At 52.6% G+C, this 21,845-nt stretch overlaps 3 protein-coding genes across 3 annotated transcripts; 2 read left to right on the forward strand and 1 right to left on the reverse strand.

The window, feature by feature from the left end:
• Window positions 1–5,615: 5,615 nt before the first annotated feature.
• Window positions 5,616–7,669, forward strand: LOC124518011 (cardiotrophin-2; the record flags this gene model as incomplete). The annotated part of the gene is made up of 2 exons (XM_047087790.1): window positions 5,616–5,765; window positions 7,211–7,669. Coding segments are annotated over 2 exons (609 nt in total), but the record flags the coding sequence as incomplete, so codon positions are not given.
• A 1,376-nt stretch (window positions 7,670–9,045) lies between these two features.
• On the reverse strand, window positions 9,046–12,338 carry CTF1 (cardiotrophin 1). Its single transcript, XM_047087199.1, has 3 exons — window positions 12,314–12,338; window positions 11,020–11,138; window positions 9,046–9,519 (listed from the first exon to the last, which is right to left on the reverse strand). The coding sequence occupies exons 1-3, from the start codon at window positions 12,336–12,338 to the stop codon at window positions 9,046–9,048; spliced, it is 618 nt and encodes a 205-aa protein (XP_046943155.1).
• Window positions 12,339–14,802: 2,464 nt separating this feature from the next.
• BCL7C (BAF chromatin remodeling complex subunit BCL7C) lies at window positions 14,803–18,562 on the forward strand. The gene is made up of 6 exons (XM_047087731.1): window positions 14,803–15,033; window positions 15,548–15,626; window positions 15,952–16,060; window positions 16,161–16,322; window positions 17,727–17,812; window positions 18,367–18,562. The coding sequence occupies exons 1-6, from the start codon at window positions 14,942–14,944 to the stop codon at window positions 18,490–18,492; spliced, it is 654 nt and encodes a 217-aa protein (XP_046943687.1). The 5' UTR covers window positions 14,803–14,941; the 3' UTR covers window positions 18,493–18,562.
• Window positions 18,563–21,845: the final 3,283 nt, after the last annotated feature.

Consider the following 21,845-nt stretch of genomic DNA (forward strand, 5'->3'; position numbering starts at 1 on the left):
CACCAGACCCCTAGGAAGCACTGGAGAAATGTTGGAGGTGATGAGGCTGAGCTGCCGGGCTGAGCTGCTCCGGGGGGACAGGTGCCCAGCCTCAATGGCTACCAGCTGGGGCTCTGGAACAGTGCAGCAGAGGACCATGGGGTTTGAATGGAACGGGCTGTGCTCTTCACCCTGATGATCCCTGTGCTGGGGGCCTCTCTTCCAAGAGCCCTCAACACACCTCCATCCTGCCACTCCATTAGGATGAGGCACTGACGTGGGGGCTCCGAGAGATCAGGTGCTCCTCTCAGTAGACCAGCCTCCTTGGAACTGGAACCATTATGTTTGTCTTCCTTCACCTGACACTCACTGAAGTTTCTCCTTTGTACATGGCCTGGTGCTGGGGCTGCAGAGATGACAAGTCCCTGCCTCCTGTTACATTGGGGAGAGACACTGGGAGACCGGGAATCACAACATATGGTGATCAGTAAATGGACAGGGGAATGTATTGGTGAAGAGGAAGCAGGAGAGCTCTCTATATAGGGAGAATTACATGAGGAAGGCCTGGTGTTGAGCAGGCCTATAAGTAGGTTGCAGAGCTGAGGGAGAAGGTAGGAAAAAGCAAGAAGTGAGTTGCAAGGCTGCGCAGGGATTAGGGGATTGCAGGCCTCAAAGGGCAGGCTGCAGAGTTTGGACTGTGTCCTGAGGGCACTGAGGAGTCAAGGGAGATGTGGAGATGGCAGGAGAGGGCAAGGTGACTCTTGCTCCTCCCCAACATGTCATACCTCACCAACCACCAGTCTCTTTGCTCTCTCTGCTGGCCTTGATTGTTCCTGAAAATGGTCATGCCTGCTCCCACATGAGGGCCTTTGTACTTACTGTTCTCTTTGCCTGGAGAGGTAGGGGTACAAATGGGGTTGGGCTTAATACTGGGGTCAGGGTGAGGATCTGGTTTGAAGTTCACATTTACCTGTTCTGAATAGGTCTCATTATGTGACCTGCTGGGTGACACTAGGGTCATGCTTCAGTGTCCTGGGAAAAGGACAGGACAGATCTCTTGGGAGCATATGTATGGCCTGTGGGGACTGGCCTCCAAACATGGGGTTGTGCAGCATCAAGGCTTTTGCCATTGGTTGGAGGCTTTATGTGCCATTGGGGTAACCCTTGGAGGCCTGGGAGGAGCAGGGGTCAAGGCACTTGGTGGGTGGGGTCAGTGAGAGCCCAGGTGGTGGGAATTATTACCCCGTTTGCAGATGAGGAAACAAACTGAGGCTCAGAGAGGTTGGGGGTTTGGCCCCAACTAGCAATGGACAAAGGCAGGACTCGCATCCACGTCTGCTGGCTCCTAAGTTGGGGGGGATCCCCAGGCAGCAGCTTTTGGTGAGACCAAAACAGAGATGGAGACAGATGGCCTGTGAGGTGGGACCGGACAGGGTGGCAGAGCTGATGACCTTTGCCAAGACAGACGCCTTGGGACAAAGCCAGGCCTGGGCTGGGGGCCAGTTCCTCCAGCTGCAAAGGGAAACTACGGGTCCAGAGAGAGAAACCCCCAAGAGAAGCAGGACGTGATAAGGTCGGGTGAGGGTGGGCCTGCCTTCTCGAGTGAGGCCCAGCCCCACGTCCACTGTCCACCTGTGAATAGCACCAGATCGAGTATCTGCCTCCCTCTTCCCCTCCTCCCCTCCTGCCCTCCTCCTCTGCCACCTCCCCCTTCATTACCTGGCCTGGCCTACGCCTCAGTGAACCCACTCAAAGGGCCTAGGCTAATCCCCTGACATCACTGTCTGCCTAGCACAGGCCCCTTCTGGCAGCCCTGGCAGCTCCTGGCCTCAGGAACCCAATTTAGGATCCCCACCCCAAAGCCCATCTTTCCTTCAACTTCCTCCTTCTTTCAGTTCACAGTTCTGAGGGGACAACCCAGATCTGGTCCCAAGTTGGGGGGCAGGAGTCTAGGATCTGTTCTGGCCTTGCTGTGTGACTCCAGGTAAGTAGCTGTCCCTCTCTGGGCCTCAGGCTCCTTATCTAAATCTCCTCAGCCCCACCCCCCCCACCCCCCCACTCCCCAAGCTAATCACATCAACCTATTTGGGCTTCTTCTTAGCACTTTGTCGCTTCAGGAAATTTTGTTTTTTATCAGTTCACATGTTTGTTGTTGTGAACTCTGGGCTGTGCACCCTGTGAGGTGGGGGTGCGGCCCATCTTACGATTCGCCCTGGTACCAGCACACAGTAGAGGCTCCATCGATATCTGCTGATTGAATGTATACATGAGTGAATGAGTAAACAGATGTATCTCCTGCCTTTGTAAGAAGGGTATGGGCCTTCTTCCTCCACATGAGGGAAGAAGGTAGAGCAATATTCCATCCCCCAACAGGATAGAAGCGGGGTAGGGGCCTGCCTGAACACTCTGACCCAGAGGGTGGGCCGGTGCTTAGAACTGAACAGGGCTTCCTTATGGAGAGACTGGGAAAGCTCTGAAGAAGGACCAGAACCCAGCACCTGTCTGCCCATAGTCCTCTCTGCCACAAGGCTTCCCTAGCTGGAAAAGGCCTTAGGTATATGTCTATGTGTCTGGCATGCGCTGTGTCTGGGCAGAAGGCAGCCACTGGCCCAAGATCTTCCAGGACAGCAGAGACTAAAACGTGGCTAGATCTCAGGACTCCTGACCTCCCGCCGCATGTGTGTCTGTGTGCACACACGTGACCATGGTGTGTGTACACCCCATATATGTACATGTCTGCTCCACGCACGTGCCTCTGGTGGGGCCCCTGGGTGTGGCTATGTGTTCACCTGTCTGCATGCATTCGTGAGGACACATCCGCACTTGTGTGTCTGATTCTCCCTATGTAACGTGTAGGCCTGGCAGGGTGTGTGTGATTCAGTATACGTGTAGCCATGTCCACTAGAGTGTCAGCTCTCTGAGGGCAGGGGTTTTGTTGGACTTGTTCCGGTCCTATCCTAGCACCTGGAACAGGGAGCAGCACAGTCGGTGTGAACACGTACTTAAATGAATGAATGTATGCAAGTGTGCTCACACGTCTGGTGTGCACCCGTGTGCCAGCCTGTGTGTAGACGTGCACATGTTCCTATGTCTAAGGGTGTACCTGGGTGTTGGCGATGCTGCTCACATGCCACCACTCCCATCCCTTTTCCAAACTCCTGGGGAGAGGGAGCCAGAGCGGGCAGCGCCCGGTCCCCATGGGGCGGGGCAGGAGGCAGCCTCCTCACGAGAAACTGGATCCCAGGACGTGAGGAGCAGCAGGGAGCAGGGCGGCCCCTTTGTCCCCCGATAATCCCCTCCCCGCCTTTGACCCCTCCCTCCCAGCAACCAGGGTTTAAGGTCGAGTTTGGGGGCTGTAGGGGACTAGGGTGTCACCTTAGTGTCCCCTTCCCTGCTGTCCCTTGCTTCTGGGGCTTCTGCACCTGTGCCCCCAACACACACCCACCCCAGGGTGTGACTCCTTCCCTCCCTCTCGGGCGGTCTCAGGGCTCAGCCCAGGTATAAAGCCACCTGAGGGGCAGGAGGATAGGTGCCCCAGAAGAACCCAGAGACTGGAGAGAGGAAGGAACCAAGGAGGGAGCATGAGCTATCTGCTAGGTGAGTGAGGGGGACAGAGTGCCAGGGCCTAGAGACCAGGAGGGAAGGGGTACTCACCGGCCCTCGGCCCATATGACTCATGCACCTGGCTGTCTGCATGCTAGGAGCCGCCAGATCCTTACATGCAGAAGGCTTCATTCATTGTTCATTCATTCATTCATTCATTCAAGAAATATTTATTGAGCGCCTATTATGTGCTAGGTAGTTTTCTTAGCACTTGGGGATACAGCAGTGAACAAACAGACAAAAATCTATGATCTCATGGAGATTTCATTCTGCAGACAGACAATAATGTCCTAAGTAAGGAAATTATAATGCCTGTGTGATTGAAGGTGAATGCTAAGATCCAAGCTTGTTGAATGAATGGATGAATGAATGGGCCTTCACTATCAGTCTTCCCTTAAGTTCTGAATTTAGGGAACTCGGGAATGTAGAAAGGGGAACAAAGGAGGCCATCCTGATTTGCCTCTCCTCTCCATTGCTTCCTGCTGGTGACCTTAGGTAATTCTCCTCCTCTCCGAGCCTCACACTGGGAACAACTGGGCCTGCCCTTTAAGGGGACAATTGGCGGCATTTACTCAAATTTAAAATGAGCACATCCTCCAGTCCAGACATTCCCTCTTTGAAAAAGTGCCCAAAGAGCCTGGGATAAGGATGTTCATGGCAGCATTCATTCAACAAATATTTATTAAGCTCTGTGCTAGATGGTGGGGAACCAGCAGCGAATGAACCAGGGGGAGTTTCTCCTTTCCTGGAGCCAACATTCTAGGGGGAGAGACAGTAACAAACAAGTAGACAAATAAATAAAGAGAAATAGCAAATCTCTGAAGACTATAAATCGGGGAGAGGGAAGGGGCTTTTGGTATGCAGTCAGGACAGCTCATCTGAATCGAGGCCTGAAGAACAAGAAGGAGCCAGCCTTGGAAAGGTTTGGGGGTGGTCCTGCAGGGCCCAGCAAGGGCAAAGGCCTGAGGAGGAATGCTTAGAGAAGATAGGAGGCCAATACAGAGGGGCTAGCCCTTGTAGACCACTGGGGGCTTTGGCTTACACACTTTCACAGTGTGAGGTGGGAGCAGAGGGAGTGTTCAGGCAGAGGAGGGATTTAGCTGGACTGAGGAGTTGGAAGGGGTGGGGGGTGGGGGGAACAAGGGTGAAAGCAGAGACCAGGGGTGAGGCTGCGGTAACAGTCCAGGTGAGAAGTGCTGGTGGCCGGGACTCAGGTGGTAGCAATAGGAGGGGGGAAGTAGGTAGATGCTGGATCCATCTTTTCAAGTTTTAAAACTTTTTATTGAAAATAACAAATATAAAAGTGTACAACTCATTAAGCATACAGCTCAATGAATTTTCACAAAGTGATCATATCCTTGTCATGAGCACTCAGATCAAGAAACACAGACCTGCACTGGCTACCTTTTAAGGACAGAGCCGATAGGATTTACTGTGGGGGTGAATGTGGAGAGCAAGAGAGAATGACGCATCAAAGAGAGGACCCCACATTTTGACCTGAGCAACTGGAAGAACGGAAGCAGCTTTGCCTGAGAGGGGGAAGACTGGGGGAGGAGGGTAGAAGGGGAATCGAGAGTTGAGTATTAGACATTTTGAGTTGAGAATCTTATTAATATCCAAGGGAAAATGTCAAGCAGGAAGTTGAATACACAGGTCTGGAGTTCAGGGGAATGTTCTGGGCTGGAAATAATCTACTTACAGGGTGATTCTGTCCTGACTTGGATACACAAGATTGTTGCAGGCCACAAAGTCTGTGGCCACTTGAAGAGTTGTTACAAAGAGTGAATGAACTGGGGTGCCAGGGTGCCTCAGTTGGTTAAGTGTGTGACTCCTGGTTTCAGCTCAGGTCATGATCTCATGGTTTGTGAGTTCAAGCCCCACGTCAGGCTCTGCACTGACAGGGTGGAGCCTGCTTGGGTTCTCACTCCCTCTCTCTCTCTCTCTCTCAAAATAAATAAACAAACAAACAAACAAACATTTTTAAAAAATGAATGAACCAGCAGGCAGGCTCAGGAATTTGATCTGACCTCCGATTTTCTCTGACAGCCCCCCTCTGCCTGCTGACCCTACTGCTGCTACCCCTCAGTCTTGGGGCTCCCATCTCGCCAGCTGAGCCCATCAGTCAAGCCTACAGCCTGGCCCTCTACATGCAGAAGAATACATCAACACTGCTGCAGACTTACGTGAGTGACACTGGGCACAAGCAGGGGATGAGGGGAGAGGGAAAGTGCCCTCCTTGCCCAACTCTAAGTAGGAGAAGCAGAGCAAGGCCAGGAGAAGGCTCCCCCATGAGTCTGAGGGCACAGGGGCTCTGTCAACTAGAGACTCACTCAAACACTGTCACTGATAGCTGGTGACCTTGGGCTGTCATTCCTTCTCTCTCTCTCTTTGTGGGTCTCAGCTTCCTCATCTGCAAAATGGAATTTGTGATCCTGCTTTTGCTGACCTTTCAGGACTGTTACAAGAGTCAAAGACAGCACATACAGAGAAAGACTTTACAGGGTCATAATTATTTCTACAATCACCTCGTGCTATGTGCTTACTTGAGCCATGTGCCCGGGCTGGGCACTCTGCCCATTATCTTGCTGACTCTTCAAACAGTTCTGAGAGATAGAATCATAATCCACTTTACAGATAAGGAAACTGAGTTTTAGAGAGGGTGAATAATTTGCCTAAGGTCACACAGCTAATCACTGGCAGTGCCAATCCTCCCGCAACACCCCCACACTGTCTAGAAGTTCAAACTAGCAGTGGCCCACTAGCTGAATCTGACCTACAGATGTTTTCTGTTTGGGCCATGAAATCCTTGTTCAAATTTTGAACATGACTGCCTGTCTAAAACAGGCACAGGGACCCTCCTGGCCCCTCCTCACCCCATCTTGGTTCTGCCTTCTTCCTCCAGTTACACAATCCATCTGGTTCCTGGAGGCCCTAGGATTTGTGACTCCTCCCCTGTGCTATATTCCAGGCCCATGTCAAGTTTACTAAATCTAGTTTCTCGTGCCATAGCTGCCATCATTCCCTGGGTGGCTTTGGGCACCGTGAGCCTCAGTTTCTTCACCTAAAATAGTGATGGAGGACTAGGTGGGCTACCAATTTGGGGATTTATCAGTGCGCACTAAGATTTTGTGGGTCTAGGTTTATGGAGGCAAGAACTTTAATGGAGAAGGCACTCAACTAAATTTAATAATGTTAACAATTATTTATTAATGATTATAATAAAATTAATAAGCATAAACAACTAACTGCTATAAATAAAGATACATATAGACTATAACTACGTGGTCAATAATATATTTAGACTGAAAATAGTATAATAAATAACAATCATAGTGTCATGATATTAATGTAATATAGTGGCCTATCATGCCCTTATTGTATGCCAAGTGCTGTGCTAAGTGCTTTATATATACTACTTCTTATCATTTTTACGCATGGGAATTACTGAAGCTGTGATTCAAAGTTGTACAATTTATACATGAACCTGGAACCTAACAGAGCCCAGGCTCTGTGCTAGGACATCCCACTAACTCCTCCCCCTGGGAAAATGTCAGTCTTATGGAAGGCAGATGTGAAGTCAGCACCACTTCCGTCCCCGCATTCCTATCTGTCTCTGTTTCTCATGCAGCTCCAGTACCAGGGCAGCCCCTTTAGCGACCCTGGTTTCTCAGCCCCTGAGCTTCAGCTCAGCAGCCTGCCTCCTGCCGCTGTCTCCTTCAAGACCTGGCATGCCCTGGATGATGGGGAGCGGCTGGGCCATGCCCAGGGGGCCTTCCTGGCCTTGACCCAGCACCTCCAGCTCGTAGGGGATGACCAGAGAGACCTGAACCCTGGCAGTCCTATCCTGCTGGCTCAGCTCGGCGCCGCAAGACTCAGGGCCCAAGGCCTGTTGGGCAACATGGCTGCAATCATGACTGCTCTGGGCCTGCCCATCCCCCCGGAAGAGGACACTCTCGGTGTTGTTGCGTTTGGGGCTTCAGCCTTTGAGAGGAAATGTCGAGGCTATGTAGTGACCCGGGAATATGGCCACTGGACAGACCGAGCTGTGAGGGACTTGGCTCTGCTCAAGGCCAAATACCCTGGATAGACGAGGCAGGACTTCCTGCCAGAAGCTGCAACACTTCTTTCCCAATGGACTCTTTCCTGCCTTGCTTCTTCGCTAAAGGAGACACATCTTATCTAGCAGACAGGGCTTGTTTATTTGGGAATATTTCCTAGGAACCAGGCCTCAAGTCCCTGTTGCCTGGGTCTTTCCTGCCTAGGTCCTATGACCTCCCTTCCAGATCTGGGTGGGACTCTATGGGTATCATTTTGTGGATTCTTTCAATCCAGTGGTCCTGGTTGCCCCCATCTTGGGTGGAAAGAATGCCAGGGCTCTCCCTGAGACCTTCCTTTTCCTGTAATTTTGAGGAGGTCCAGGGGCTGCCTTTTTGTTTCTACCTCATTTTCTGTATGAAGCTATGGGCTTTCTGAGCAGATAGGTCTCCCCTTCTTGCTGGAGTTCATTGCCTCCCCTAGTCTACTTTCCTGACTATAGCCACTGTTCCAACTTTCCATCTTGAGGGACTTCACTTCCCAATCAATGGAAGTCCAAATGAAAAAGTACTCATATAGATGTTTCCAGCTCAGGACACATCTACTTCCTGTTCTAGAGTGATGGACAATATCCCTTGCCTGGGGGCATTTGGTAATCTCCTATTTATACTGTAGCTTTTGGGTATGTCTGGGGGACCAGATTGTGCCCCAAGGATCCTCTTCTCCCCAAAGGTGTCTCCCCATTTTCGGCAACTGTATATACTGGTAACTTTAGTGTTCTTTTTTATTTTTAAACATTTTATTTACAAAAAATTAATTTATTCTCAGGAATAAAACTGTTTTAAGGTGTTGATTTTTTTTCTCTCCATAGATTTGGCTTGGTGGGGGGATGTATGGGGATAGGGCAGAGGAGGTGAAGGAGGGAAAGGACATCAAACAGAGAAGCAAGCAGGGGGAGTGATGCACTGTGGGAAGGTGGCTGAAATTTGTCTGGAGTAGCCCTCCCACCAGGGCTGGCAGCCAGGTCCCTGGCCAGGAAAGGACAGAGACAGGCAGTGAAAGAAACAGAGTTGATGAGGTGTCCCCTCCTTGAGATGAGGCGGAGAGGTACACCTGCTCACATGGGGCCAAAGGGACACAAGAGATGGAGAAAAGGGAAAACAAAGAGACCCCCCCCCCCAGAGAAAGGTGAAGGGGGAGACCAAGAGAGACGGAGGCAGGCCCAAAAAATGGAAAAGAGGGGGGAAAGCAAGAAAATGATGGACATGGGACGTCACAGACACAAGGAGGTCCGATAGAGAAAGAGACACGGAGCGCTTACAAAGCACAGAGAGATGGCAGAGACAAGAGAGACGCAGACAGTCCGCCCTCATTAGGCACCGACAGAGACGGACTAGGAGGGGGTGACAGCAAGCTGCAGCCCCGCGCTCAGGCCGGGCCACTGGGCACCAGCTGGCCCAGGTCGCCCTCGGTTCGGCTCACCCACTCGCGGTAGAGGCCACACACGCGGAGCCCCAGAACCTTGGCAGGGAAGACGCCTGCGCCGGTGGCGGCGGCGGCGGCGGCGGCGGCAGCGGCGGCGGCGGGCTCGGGCCGGGGCCCGCGAGTCTCGGTGCCCAGCGCGGCCAGCACGGCCTCCACCGCGGAGCCCAGGGCCCGGGCCTGGCGCGCCGCGTCCTCCAGGCGCCGCAGCAAGCGCGGCGCGCGCGGGTTCAGCTCCGCCTGGTGGCGCCGCACCACTTCGAGCAGCGGTGGCAGCGCGGTCAGCGCCGCCGCGTCCAGCCGCAGCCGCTCGGGCGCGGGCAGGCCCGCGTGGCCCGGTGCCGGGGCGCTCAGGCCGGCTACTGGCAGCCGTGGGGGCGAGAAGCCAGGCAGCCCGAAGGGGTCTCCCTGGTGCTGCACCTGCGGAGACACGGCAGTCAGGGGGGCCCCGCCCTTCCCCGAGAGGCGCCGCGACAGAATTCCTCCACTCTCCACTCCTCCCGCTCTCTGGGGCCTTAGTTTCCCCACCTCGCAAATGACACATTCCTCCCAACACAACTGTTGTGTTTGATACGACAACACGATCCCCCCCCCCCAAAAAAGTGGGCTTTACACCAGTGCCTTTGTTTCCTCATCTCTAAAATGGAGATAACAGTATCCACTTCACAGGGTATTTCCGAGCATGGAAAAATGCTTCCAGCAGATCCTGGCCCACTGGAAGGGCACAATAAATGTTAGTTCTTTTATTAATGCCATCTTTCAGACCGGGGCGCAAATCCTGTCTCTGCCACTTGCTAGCAATGCAGTTTCATGCAATACCATTTCCCTTCTCTGAGTCTTACTCTTCTCATCTGTAAAATGCGGGATCAGCTCCCTGTCCTGTCTTTCTACTAAGGATTTCCTGAGAATCACACAGAGACTGCTGAAAACCGTCTGTTTCTCTCTCTCCCCCCAGGGGGCTCACTGAATAACTGTCATACAAATGAACAAATGAAAGATAAAAGAGATTTGTAATTTGTAAACATGCTACAACTGTACCATTTATCCTTTGCTGACGCTTGTCTCTGGTTCAGGCACTGTTTGCTGCTTTAAACACACTATTTCCTAATCTTTCCAATAATGGATGTGATGATTATGATGATGCTGATTTTATAAATGAGGATATTGAGGCTGCTGAGGTAAATTGACTTGCCCCAGGTCATCTATCTAGGAAAGGACAGAGCTGGATTTTGAACCAACGTTCACAGAATTACAAAGCTAGTTCTCTCTCTGATTCCACTTTCATAATTGTTACATCATTCTTTTTTCATGTTACCATTACTGTCCAAGGTCACAGCAAGTTAGCAGACCTACAGTCTTTCTGATTCAAAGCTATACCCTCCTTCCACTACCCCAGAGTAATTGGTGGAAATACCCTCCTTCCTTGGGTAGCGCCCTATGCCTAACCAAAGATGGTGGCAGATCCCCCTCCTCTGTAAAAGTCCCTTCTTGGACTGGAATTTTTGCCCCATGTTGAAACCCCTTCTTGATCTCTCTGTATAGCACAGGTAGATGAGTTTACAACTCATCTTGTTAAACTGCCTCCTTTAATAGCTGGGGAGACCAAGGCCCATGGTGGTAAGGTGACAAGATCACAGAGAGCCTAGAACCTAGGTTTCCTGACTCACTCACTCAATTCTCTTTACTCTCTCTGCCTCCGTCTTAATGCAGTGTGGTAGGGGAGCCTCCAAGCTGGGGCAGACACAGGGGCATTTGGGGCACAGAGAGGGGCCAGTTCCCCAATTTGCCAGCATGGCAAATTGTGTCCCATTTTTCTGCAGCTGGGAAATGAGGGTGGAAAAATGGGTGGTCAGGAACCTCTGTCATCTGTACTTCCCCACTCCTCAGGCCTCTGGCACCCCCATCCCCATTCCCACTCACATATTCCTGGAGCAGCTGCTCAGCATATTTGGTGAGGAGGCGGGCAAGGCTGTGTGTCTGACGGATCTTGGCCTCCAAGTGGGGAAGGAGTGAGACTGTGGAGTCAGCCTGTGGGTCTTCTGGTGGGAAAAAGGGGGAGGGATGAGGGCAGCCCAAACCCCTACGCCTTGACCACTTCTTGCAGGCTGGCTCTTCCTTCCTGAATCGAGAAGCTCTGCTCTGAATTCTCCAACTTTTAAGCCGGGCAGGCTATGTCCCATTCCCACCGATGGTAAATGAGGCACCAGCATTCGCCAAACAGTTGTCCTACCTGAAATGTATTCTCTGATGCCAAATCATTGTTGAAATCCTATTAAAGCCAAATTCAAATATTGCCTCCTCAGTGCAGCCTCTGGATTCACCCCTCCCTTAAATTAACTTTTTCCTTTTATTTTAGGCCATTTACTCATACTTCCAAGGTAGTTTTTTTAATGGCTCCTTTATTTGTGTGAATCTGCCTCAGTCTGGGAGCCCTTTGAGGATAGGTTTCACATATCTCGGTACCTCAGTGATGGTGAAGTTTAACATCATTGAAGCACAGAATTTCAAGTCGGAATGCTCCTTTAAGCCCATTCTACAGACTGGGAGACTGAAGTCCCATTTTCTCCCCAAAGGACCTTCTGTGCAAAAAGCTAGAAACCCGCATCATCCACGACTAGCCTTTCCTAGCGTAAGCTAGAGGGTGGAGCCCCGGAAGCATGACTACATTTCCCGAGCTGCACAGCGCGCCTACCAAGGCATGCTGGGGAATGTAGTCCTGGCCCGGCAACTCCCGCCCCGCCCCCCCCACCCCAAGTCTGAATTTCCCACCGCCTGTCCCTATCCTTAACAACCTCGACTTTCATCTCCTGTTGTCACTCACTGGTTCCTGTGGTCCAAAGAAACTTCCTTCCCTAACTCTATCTTTCCCTCTGGCCCCCAACTCTGATTCTTTCCCAATACTCAGAGGATCCAGGCGTCCAAACCCAGCTCCCAGTCCTCTCTCCCAGGGTGTACTCGAACCCGTGATCTAGAAACCCTGAGCCCAAGTCCCTGTGAAGGCACAGCCCAGGCCTCCGCTAAACTCTGGCTCTTGTCCCTTCCCACAGCTCACCCACAGCTCACCCGCTCGTTACCTGACACCGGGGCCCTGCTCTCCCCAGTTCAGGCCGCTCCCATCCCGGACCCGGGGTGGCTGGGACCCTGACCCCAGCTTCCAGCCCTTCAGACCCCTGCTCCCCACGGACACTCGACATCCGGCCCTTCAGCCCCTTACCCAGACTTCCCTCCCTCCGGCTCATGCTGGCCCCTGGCTGATCCCGGTTGCCTCCACGCCCCCCTTCCGAAGGGGGGAGAAGGGGAAGGGGTAGGGGCGTGGCCCGGGCTCAGCCAATCAGGGCTCAGACCCCAAACAATCTCCCCCCCCCCCCCCCCGCCCCAGGCAGGATTCCTTGGCTCTGAGCTCAGCTCCCTACTTGCGCAGCCCAGTCAGGAAAGGGGCCTGAGAAGGGTTAGCAGGTTGTCTGCGTGGTGGGTTTAAGACCTTGAGGCTGGGTGTGCCGGGGCCCGGAGGCAGCCCTGGTCCCGCGGGGAGGAGGAGGCTCAGGCTCTGACCTGGTGCAAGACTTAGGGCCGCAGCTTCTTTTCCGAGAAAGCTGATGGGGGATGGGGGATGGGGGGGTGGGGAGGGATAGGAAAGGGTGGAGCTGGCAGGACAGGAATGTGCTGGTCCTACCTCCTGTTTGGGGGAAGGGGGGGAAACCGCGATGAGGGCCCTCAGGCTTGGGCCACACCTGCCCAGACAAATACCTTCTGGTCTTAGATATTTTCTCTGTCTCTCTCCTTATCTCTCTCTCTCTCTCTCCCCCTCTCTCTCATTATCACACCTACTAGGAGTGTAACAGATACACCGTCTCACTTCACCTTACCAGGCCCAGTAAGAGAACCCCTCCCACTTACACACATCTACTGCATGTAGACCTTCATTCTCACCCAGGAACAAGGTACGGGGGGTCGTACCGATATGTCCACCCCACTCACCTGATGCAGATAAACGATGAAAGGTCTGTACACACTTACACCCATAAATTGTTCCCAAGTACCTACTTGCCCTGGGCTCCGGGACCCAGGAATGATCCATACTTAGTCTCTGGCCCCCTGAGGAGCTCGGTCTGATGTGGGAGACCAGAGCAGGTAATGGGGTTTGTGAGTGAAGGGACTGGGAAGGAGGCCTGTGTGTCTGTGAGGGTATTGCCAGAAGCAGATAATTGCCAGAATAAAAGAAGGCATTAACGGGCAGAGGCCATAGCAGGTACAATTGAAGCCAACTGTTGGTAGGGGCCACAATCACACACTTATTAACAGCAAATATTTATTGGGCATTTCCTATGTGCAGGCATTGTTCCAGGAGCTACATTACATATTAACTTACTCTCATGTTATAGCTGAGGGAATAGAGAGATAAGTGAGTTGTCTAAGGTCACTGGACAAGCAGAGCTGGGGTTTTCCCCAAGGCAGTTTGGCTCCAGAAATTTGGTTATAATCACTCTCTTATACCTTTAAACCCTCTGGCCAGAGTCCCACCCTTGCAACACACACACATAGCAACCCATGTCATATCTGCTGGCAAACACAGCTTCAAATAAAATCAACCTAAACACACTCATTTGAAGTAAACTTTTAATTGAAGTATAATATGCATAGGGAAAAGTACATTCATCCTAAAGTGTACAGTTCAGTGAATATTCAGAGTAAATATGTTGGGGGGAGGGGACCAACATCAGATTAAGAAACTGAACATGACCAGTCCAAGAGCTCCCTTTTAGCCCCTCTCAGCCCTAAGGGTGACCACTATCCTGACTTCTCACACCACAAACCAGTTTTGTCTGTTTTGAACTTCATATAAAAGGAATCATACAGTGTGTGTTGTTGTATTTGATTTCTTTCATGAGACTTGTCCCTATTGTTGGATGTGTAGCAAGACATCACTCTGTGCTGTGTCCACTGTGTGAACAGGCTACAATTCATTTTCCACTTTCCTCTCGATGGGCCGTTTCCAGTTTGAGGGCATTATCGACAGTACTATGAACATTCCAGTACACACCTCTTCGTGCTCATACCTGTGTATTTCTGTTGAGTGTTGATGACCTAGGAGTAGAATTGCTGGAACGTGTAAGTTCAGCTTCTCTAGAAAACTGCCAGTTTTTCAAAGCGTCTCTACCAGTTTCCACTCCCCCAGAAATGAGAGCTCTGCTTGCTTTACTTCTTTGTCTACACTTGATATGGTCTGTTGTTCTCATTTTAGCCATTCTGGTAGGTGGAGACCTACTCACATTTGCAGCGTCTGGCCGGTAATGGGCAGTCAGTGAGAGACAGCTGAATGAATGGCTGGAGAAAAACAGTCTGGGAGCGAGAGCCAAGGGAGGCTGGACACATACTCTGCGCACAGCATTCGGGGCCGCCCCCGCGCAGCTCGCCGGGACCGTGACCCCCTCGCGCCCTCTGGCGCCCACGTGGTCTGAACGCACCGCCTCAGCCCAGCTGCGCGCGTCTTGGCGCCGAGCTGTCCCCAACCCTCCCTCTTGGTGGCGGGTAGGGGGCGCTGCGCGTCCAGGCGCCCCGAGGGGGCGGGCCCGGTCGGGGCGGGGCCGGCCGGCTTCCAGGCCTGGGCTCTGGCCGCCCGCGCCGCCCGGCCGCTCCGGGGACGGGCCGGGGCGGGGCGCGGCGCGGCGGCAGGAAGCGGGGCGGGGACTCGCGGAGGCGTTGGGGAGCGAGGGAGGGCGCGGCCAACTCCCGGAGGGACGGCAGGCGGAGAGAGCGGCGCCCGGGTCTGGCGCCGAGCCTGAGCCCGCCGGACGGGAGGCGGCCCAGCCGCGGGCTCGGCCTCGGCCCCAGCCCCGCCAGCATGGCCGGCCGGACCGTGCGGGCCGAGACCCGGAGCCGGGCCAAGGATGACATCAAGAAGGTGATGGCGACCATCGAGAAGGTCCGGAGATGGTGAGCGCTGCCCCGGGGCCAGGGACGGGACCTGGCGGGGCTACTCCTCTCCCAAATACGTCTACCCTCCCTTCGCCTGCCGTGGCCCCCAGGTGTTAGGTGTACCCCCCAGCTGCGCGCTGGAGCTATAGGGCTCTGTCCCCCTTCTGGCTACACCCTAGGGTCTACAAAGCGTGTTCCCAAGCCTTACCCTCATTTATGCCCCGCCCCCTAAAGCTTTGCCACTCCTCCCTCAAGTATGCCCAGGATCTTCATTGGTGTGGTCCCCGGCTGGGTCATTAGTCTTGCTCTCTTGTATACCCCAGGGGTCTGCAGAGCTATGGCCCCAAGCCACACTCTCTTTCTAGAGGCACCCCCACGTAAGGCCTGGGGTCTGCAGGACTTTCTCCTTCTAACTATGCCCCATTAGCAAAACTGCACCACCCCTACTTCTGCAGGTCTCCCCAGATGTGTTCAGCTCCTGGGGGGGGCTCTCTCCTCAGAACTCTGACCCAGTCCCCCCACCCTCCCACAGGGAGAAGCGCTGGGTGACTGTGGGCGACACTTCCCTTCGTATCTTCAAGTGGGTGCCAGTGGTGGACCCCCAGGAGGAGGTGAGCAAGCTCTCCCACACCAGGCCCTTCATCTGTGCAACCTCAGGCGAGCCCCTCCCCACCCTGGCCTCCACCTCCAGTCCCGCTCTGAAACCTCAAATGCAGCAGCCAAGACAGATGTTAACAATTATTAGCAACTCCACCCCCTTCTCCTTTTTTCCTGCTTCCGACCCCTGAGTTCAAGACCTAACTCACTGTGCCACACTCTGTCACCTCATGCAGGGTCTTTTGCTTCTCTGTGCCTCAGTTTACTAATTTGTACAGTGGGGGCTTTGCAAGCACTAACTGGAAAGCTGCCACTGACCCTCACCCCTTTAACCCCCAGGAGCGGCGAAGGGCAGGTGGTGGGGCAGAGAGATCTCGAGGCCGGGAGCGACGGGGCAGGGGCGCCAGTCCCCGAGGGGGTGGCCCTCTCATCCTGCTGGATCTCAATGGTATGTAGGGATCCTGGAATTTCAGGGGGAGGTGTGGGCTGTAGATGAGGGAGAGAACTGGGGCCCTCAGGCCCAACCCTCTCGGCTTTTGCTCCCACAGATGAGAACAGTAACCAGAGTTTCCATTCGGAAGGCTCCCTGCAAAAGGGCACTGAGCCCAGCCCTGGGGGCACCCCTCAGCCCAGCCGCCCTGTGTCACCTGCTGGACCACCAGAAGGGGTCCCAGAGGATGCTCAGCCCCCACGTCTGGGCCAAGAAAGAGGTAGGACCAGGTGCCTCCCTAGAGCCCTCTCCTCTGACTCTTGTCCTCTGCAAAGTTGAAGCCACCAGCTTACATCTACCAACACCTACTCCTCTCCTGTGTTACCCGCTCCTGGAAGTCTTCCCTGATTCTCACAGAAAGTCACCGTCCTACCTCCAGCGACTGTCTGTCTCATTCCTCTGGCTTCTTTGGGTCTTTAGATAACTAATCATCGTCTGAGATTTTCATGTAAATTTTTTTTTTTACTATTTCTCCCCCCAACCCCCACCTCATGTCAGCTTCCTGAACCTTGGGTCCACGTTGATCTTGTTCATTACTGAATTCTCAGAACAATGTGGGACACATAGAAGGTGCTCAATAAATATTTGTTGAGGACTAAATAATAGCGATATTCCTGAAGGTGGTTAATAAGTGATAATAACAGCCCATACCTATCGAGCTCTGACTGTGTGCCAGATGCCCTTCTGAATGTGTTGTAGGTCACGTAATCCTCATAACCCTATGGGGGCTATCACCCCCTCATGTAGATGAGAAGCTGAAACTCAGAGAAGTACCCCAAGCTCACACAGCCAGTGAGCCCATATCTTGGGCATAATTCCTCCTCACCTCCTCTCTCTTCTGTACAATCCCCTGTCTGGTCTGAACCATGTCCCAAATGTGTCTGCCTTCCTAGAAGAGCTGTCTCTTACCCCCACCTGGCTCCAGCCTCCTTATGGGTCTCCTCTCCCCCAGTCACCTCTGTACAGCTGCCAGAGCAACTTTTTCTAAAGTACAAGTTTGCCAGGCTCATTTTCCTGCCTCAAAGCCTTCAATGGCTCCCTATACCTTTGACTCCTCCACTTGGCACTCTGGGCCCTTCTTGAACTACCCCTGCTGGTCTCATTATTCCTTTCCAAGAATACCATGACTTAGGCTTATGGGCTATGTTTAGGTTGTGCCATGCACTTGTGCACCTTTACTAACATGAAAATAATAACAGGCATTTATTGAGCACCTACTATGTGCCAGATGCTTTACTAAGGGCTTTACCTGTATTATCTCACTTAATCCTCACAACTGTCCATGTGGTGATTACTATCATTCTCCCCACTTTACAGATGGGGAAACTGAGGCCCAGAGGAATTAAGTCACTTGCCCAAGGTCAGGATTTGAACCCAGGAGTCCAACCTCAGAATCTGTATTCACTAAATATATGTCCTGTTTGCCTAAAATGTGCTCCACTCCCCGTTTGTCTACCTGATGAAATCTTACTCACCTGTCAAGATCCCACTTAAATGTCCTTCCTGTGTTCTCTTCCTGGCTTGCAGCCAGGTCCCCAGCTCCCTCCCCGGTGTCCCTCAGCCCTGGTCTGTGCTGTGGCATGGAGCAGCTGCTCAGGGAATATCTGTTAACTTGATGTTCCAGATCCTGGGGGCATAACTGCAGGCAGCACGGATGAACCCCCAATGCTGACCAAGGAGGAGCCTGTTCCAGAATTGCTGGAGGCTGAGGTGAGAGAAGCCAAAGGGCTGGACTCCTGGGTCTCTAAGGCAATGGGGGCTCTGGGGCAGCCAAAGGCTTGGGGGCTGCACTGCTGAGGTCCAGGCAGGAAATGTAGACCTCAGACACAGCTCAAGTCTCAGAGGCTGGGTTCTTAGGGCTGAAAAGGAAAGGGTGTTTTAAGACAAAGTCCTGTGGGCTGGATCGGGGCTGATTTAAGACCATTAAAAGCCTGAAAAGATCGTGGTGCTCCTCCAAGTATTTTATTTTATCTTAATCTTAAACTATAAAATTAGCTTAAGAGATCCCCGACAGACTTCTGACTTTTTCCACAAGGACTACCTTGATGCATTTTCCAGAAATATCAAGTATCAGCTTCTTTCCCCCCAAACGATGTTGTTGTTGTTTCCGGTGCCCACTTAATCTACTTCCTGGGTCCCTGGCCCTGGGCTAGACTCCTAGGTCCGGGAGGGGAGTGGAGTGGAGGCGCTGGAGAAGGCAGAGGCTAGGAGGCTGTACTCCTGGGTTTGGGTGGAGCTCACGCCTGTCCGCCCTTCCTCTCCAGGCCCCCGAAGCTTACCCCGTCTTTGAGCCAGTGCCACCTGTCCCCGAGGCAGCCCAGGGTGACACAGAGGACTCGGAGGGCGCCCCCCCACTCAAGCGCATCTGCCCAAATGCCCCTGACCCCTGAGAAGCCGGCCTGCCTGTCCTGTCGCCCCAGGGGCCCCTTTGGCTTTTTACAAATAAAGACCCTTTTGTAATTTTGTGTCATGTCATTTCCCCGTCAGGGCTGGGGAGGGTCTTTGGAGACAGTTTTGTCTCATGCTCTGTTTCTCAGATGGAGTCACTGAGGCTCAAAGAGGATCTTCCTATAGTCATACCATGAGTCAGACATGGAATGGGAGCTTGAGCCAGGACCCTTCCTCCCCAAAACTCCCTCCACCCTGCCCTGTCCTCCTTACCTTGGACCCTTCCTGACCTTCAGCCCTCCTCTGGGAATCCCAGGACCCCACTTCTTGTTCAGCTCTCCCTTGGGCCCAGCAATTACCAAAGCCCTGGCCCATGATTCCCATTCATACATAGGAACACAGAAGCCCAGAGGGACTTTGGGGTCTGAAATGACCCAACACATTCCTTGCCCTCAAGAAGCTACAACTTGTATCTTCGGCCTCTGCTTGGCCATTTCTCCACCGGAACCCCTGCCTACACTTCTCATTGAGTCTTGCTTGTCCTCAGCCCAATCACTACCTCCTCCAGGAAGTCTTCCCTGACCCCTGGCTCGGTTTCCCTTCTTTAGGGCTTCCATCACCCACTGTGCCTCCTCCCCTCTGTCTCAGCAGACATTTATCAGGCTGTTTAGGATGGCTGTTTTGTTTGTCTGTTTTGTCCACTAGGTTGTGGGTTCCTGAGTGCAGAACTTGGTCCCCAGTCTTATCTAGCACCACGTTGGGCATAGAGCAGTTATAGCAACTGTTTGATGAGTGACCAAATAAATGAATGTGCCGTGGTATCTGGGAAGGCTTCTGTGACAGGGCGGTGGCATGTGAGACACGAACCTCAGTGTGGTAGATCTGAAGTCAGAGGTCCTGGTTCAAACCCCGGCTCTGTTACTCACTAGGTGTGTGGCTGTATGCAAGCCATTTCCCCTCTCTGAGCCTTAGTTTGTCTATCTGAGCAATGGGGACAACAATGAGGCCTCATCTGCCCTAGTGATTTGTGGGAACCTTCAAATGATATACGGCACCTTCAGTCTGTGCCTGCAAAAGAGGTAGAGTCAGGTGTATTAGCCCTACTTTTATTTTTAACAAAGGAAGAGACTGAGGTTCAGAGGGACCACACTGGAACTTTTAAAGAACTATTTAAAAACAGAGGGATGCTTCCTGATAGCAGCTGAACTTGTGACAGTTGAGCCAAGGCTGGCCAGGGGAGCCAGGTGTATCGTGATGTGGAATATTTGCTGCTTCTTGCCGCTGCGACAAATTACCACAGATTTACTTCGTGATTTAAAGAAACACACATTTATTACCTTACTGTTCTGGAGGCCAGAGGTCCAAAATTAGTCCCACTGGGCTAAGGCCAAGGTACCAGCAGGGCTGGTTCCTTCCAGAGGCTGCAGGGGAGTATCTGTTTCCTAGCCTTTTCCAGCTCCTCCATGCCACCCGTCCTATGATTTGGGGTTCCTCCCTCCGTCCTCAGCATGGCACCTTCTGGTCTCCCTGTCTCTTCCATCTTCACATCTCGGGTCCTGCCTCCCTCTCTTAAGGCCCCTGTGACTACATTGGGCCCACCTGGATGATGCAGGTGACTCTTCCCAAGACCCTTAAACTTAAATCACACCTGCGAAATCTTGTCGGCCACATAAAGTAACATCCACGGGTTCTGGGGATTAGGTTGTGGGCATCTGCGGAGGGCCATTATTCAGCCTGCTACCTGTGGTAATAATCTCAGCATTTTCTTGGGCATAGAGGTCATCTCACGATTCCCTTTGACCACCCCATGAGGTGATGGGAGTGCTCTGTAAACTGTGAAGTGCCTTGTATGGGTTAGTCGTACAGTGTTAAAGCCCAGAAAATAGGTTCTAGGCTTGAATATCAGCATCTCCATTCGTTTGCTTGTTGCCTTGAGCCAAGTGACTTAACCTGTCTGGGCCTCAGTTTTTTCATCTGTAAACTGGCGATAATACTAATGTCAGCCTGGTGAGAGTGTTGTGAGGATTAGATGAGGAAATAATGGAGAGAGTGTCCTTGGCTTGACACATAATAAGTGCTCAATAAATAACAGCTGTTTTTCCTATTACTCCATTTTGCAGATGAGGATACAAGGGTGTAGGGATAGAGGCCAGAGACTTGCCTGTCCGCGAGACTGGGGAGGAGGAGTCCATATCTGAGCAGCCTTGAAAGGCTAAAGTTTGAGTCTCCCCCATTCTTGTTCCTCTCTTGGCCCCAGACCCCAGGCATCTGTCCCCTATTCCAGGCCTGCACCCACCCTCTCTGTGGTCCACTCTGTGACCTGGTTTAAAGTCCACTTCTTCCACAGCCACACCCCCACTCGTCACCTTATAATGCTCTCCCTGCCTCCCTGCTTCCCACCCCCTCGGGATGTCTACACTCTCTTTTTGGAAATTCTTCCACCCCTGACTCTTGGGTTCTGGCTTCTAGTGCTCCCCCATTCTCTTCTGCTCTGTCACTCTCTCCTGATCCCTTAAATATCTCTTGCCTTGGCCTAGCTCTTCTCTTCATGCACACTCCCTGCTGGGTCCACCTACCCTTTGAATCAAGGGCTCCCAAATCTCTGCATCCAGGTTCCGCACCTACCTCTAGACTCAGCCAGATGCCTGCATGACATCTCCACTGGGATGTCCAGACCCTCAGCATCCTTCTCCTCCCACCCTGTTCCTACCATCACCTGTACCCAGAAATGGCCCCTCAATCCCAGACTGGAGCACCCAGAAGTCAGAGTCCCATCAACTATCATGTTTCATTAAGTCTCTGTCCTGAATAACTCTCCCATCTACCCCTTTCTTTAGGGCCCTTCTGTTTGCTAGGTTCCTCCTGGTGGGTTTCCTGCTTCACTCTTGCCCACCGCAATCCATTCTCCACCCAGCAGCTGGGCAGTCTCAGAAACTCACATCTGCCCATGATACTGCCTTTGGCGAGAACCCTGCAGTTCCCCTTCCTGGCAGGATGGGGCTACCTCCTGCCGCTTCACCCCACCCCTGCACTGCTTCCCTGAGAACTGCTTATAATCACTCTGCTGTTTCTGAGTCTAGGGTTTTGCTCATGCTGTTTACGCTGCTAGCAGATCTCTTCTTATCCTCTCTTCATCTGGGAGATGCATTGTTTTTTTTTCTAAACTTGGCTTCCTGGTGACTTCTTTTGTCATGCCCCCTGCCTCCTCCTCTGCCATTTCATGGGACATCAGGTGTTGCCTCGTGATGATCTGTGTTGACTTGGGTCTTTGGCACCAGACTGAGCTCAAGGAGGGAGGAGAATTCCTTTATTCCTAGAAACATGTATTTATTCCACACTTACTGTTTGATGGGCA

Source organism: Lynx rufus, unplaced genomic scaffold, assembly GCF_022079265.1.
Source record: "Lynx rufus isolate CCGP_SWC_20201006 ecotype Redwood Valley unplaced genomic scaffold, mLynRuf1.p SCAF_23, whole genome shotgun sequence".
NCBI lineage: Eukaryota > Metazoa > Chordata > Mammalia > Carnivora > Felidae > Lynx > Lynx rufus.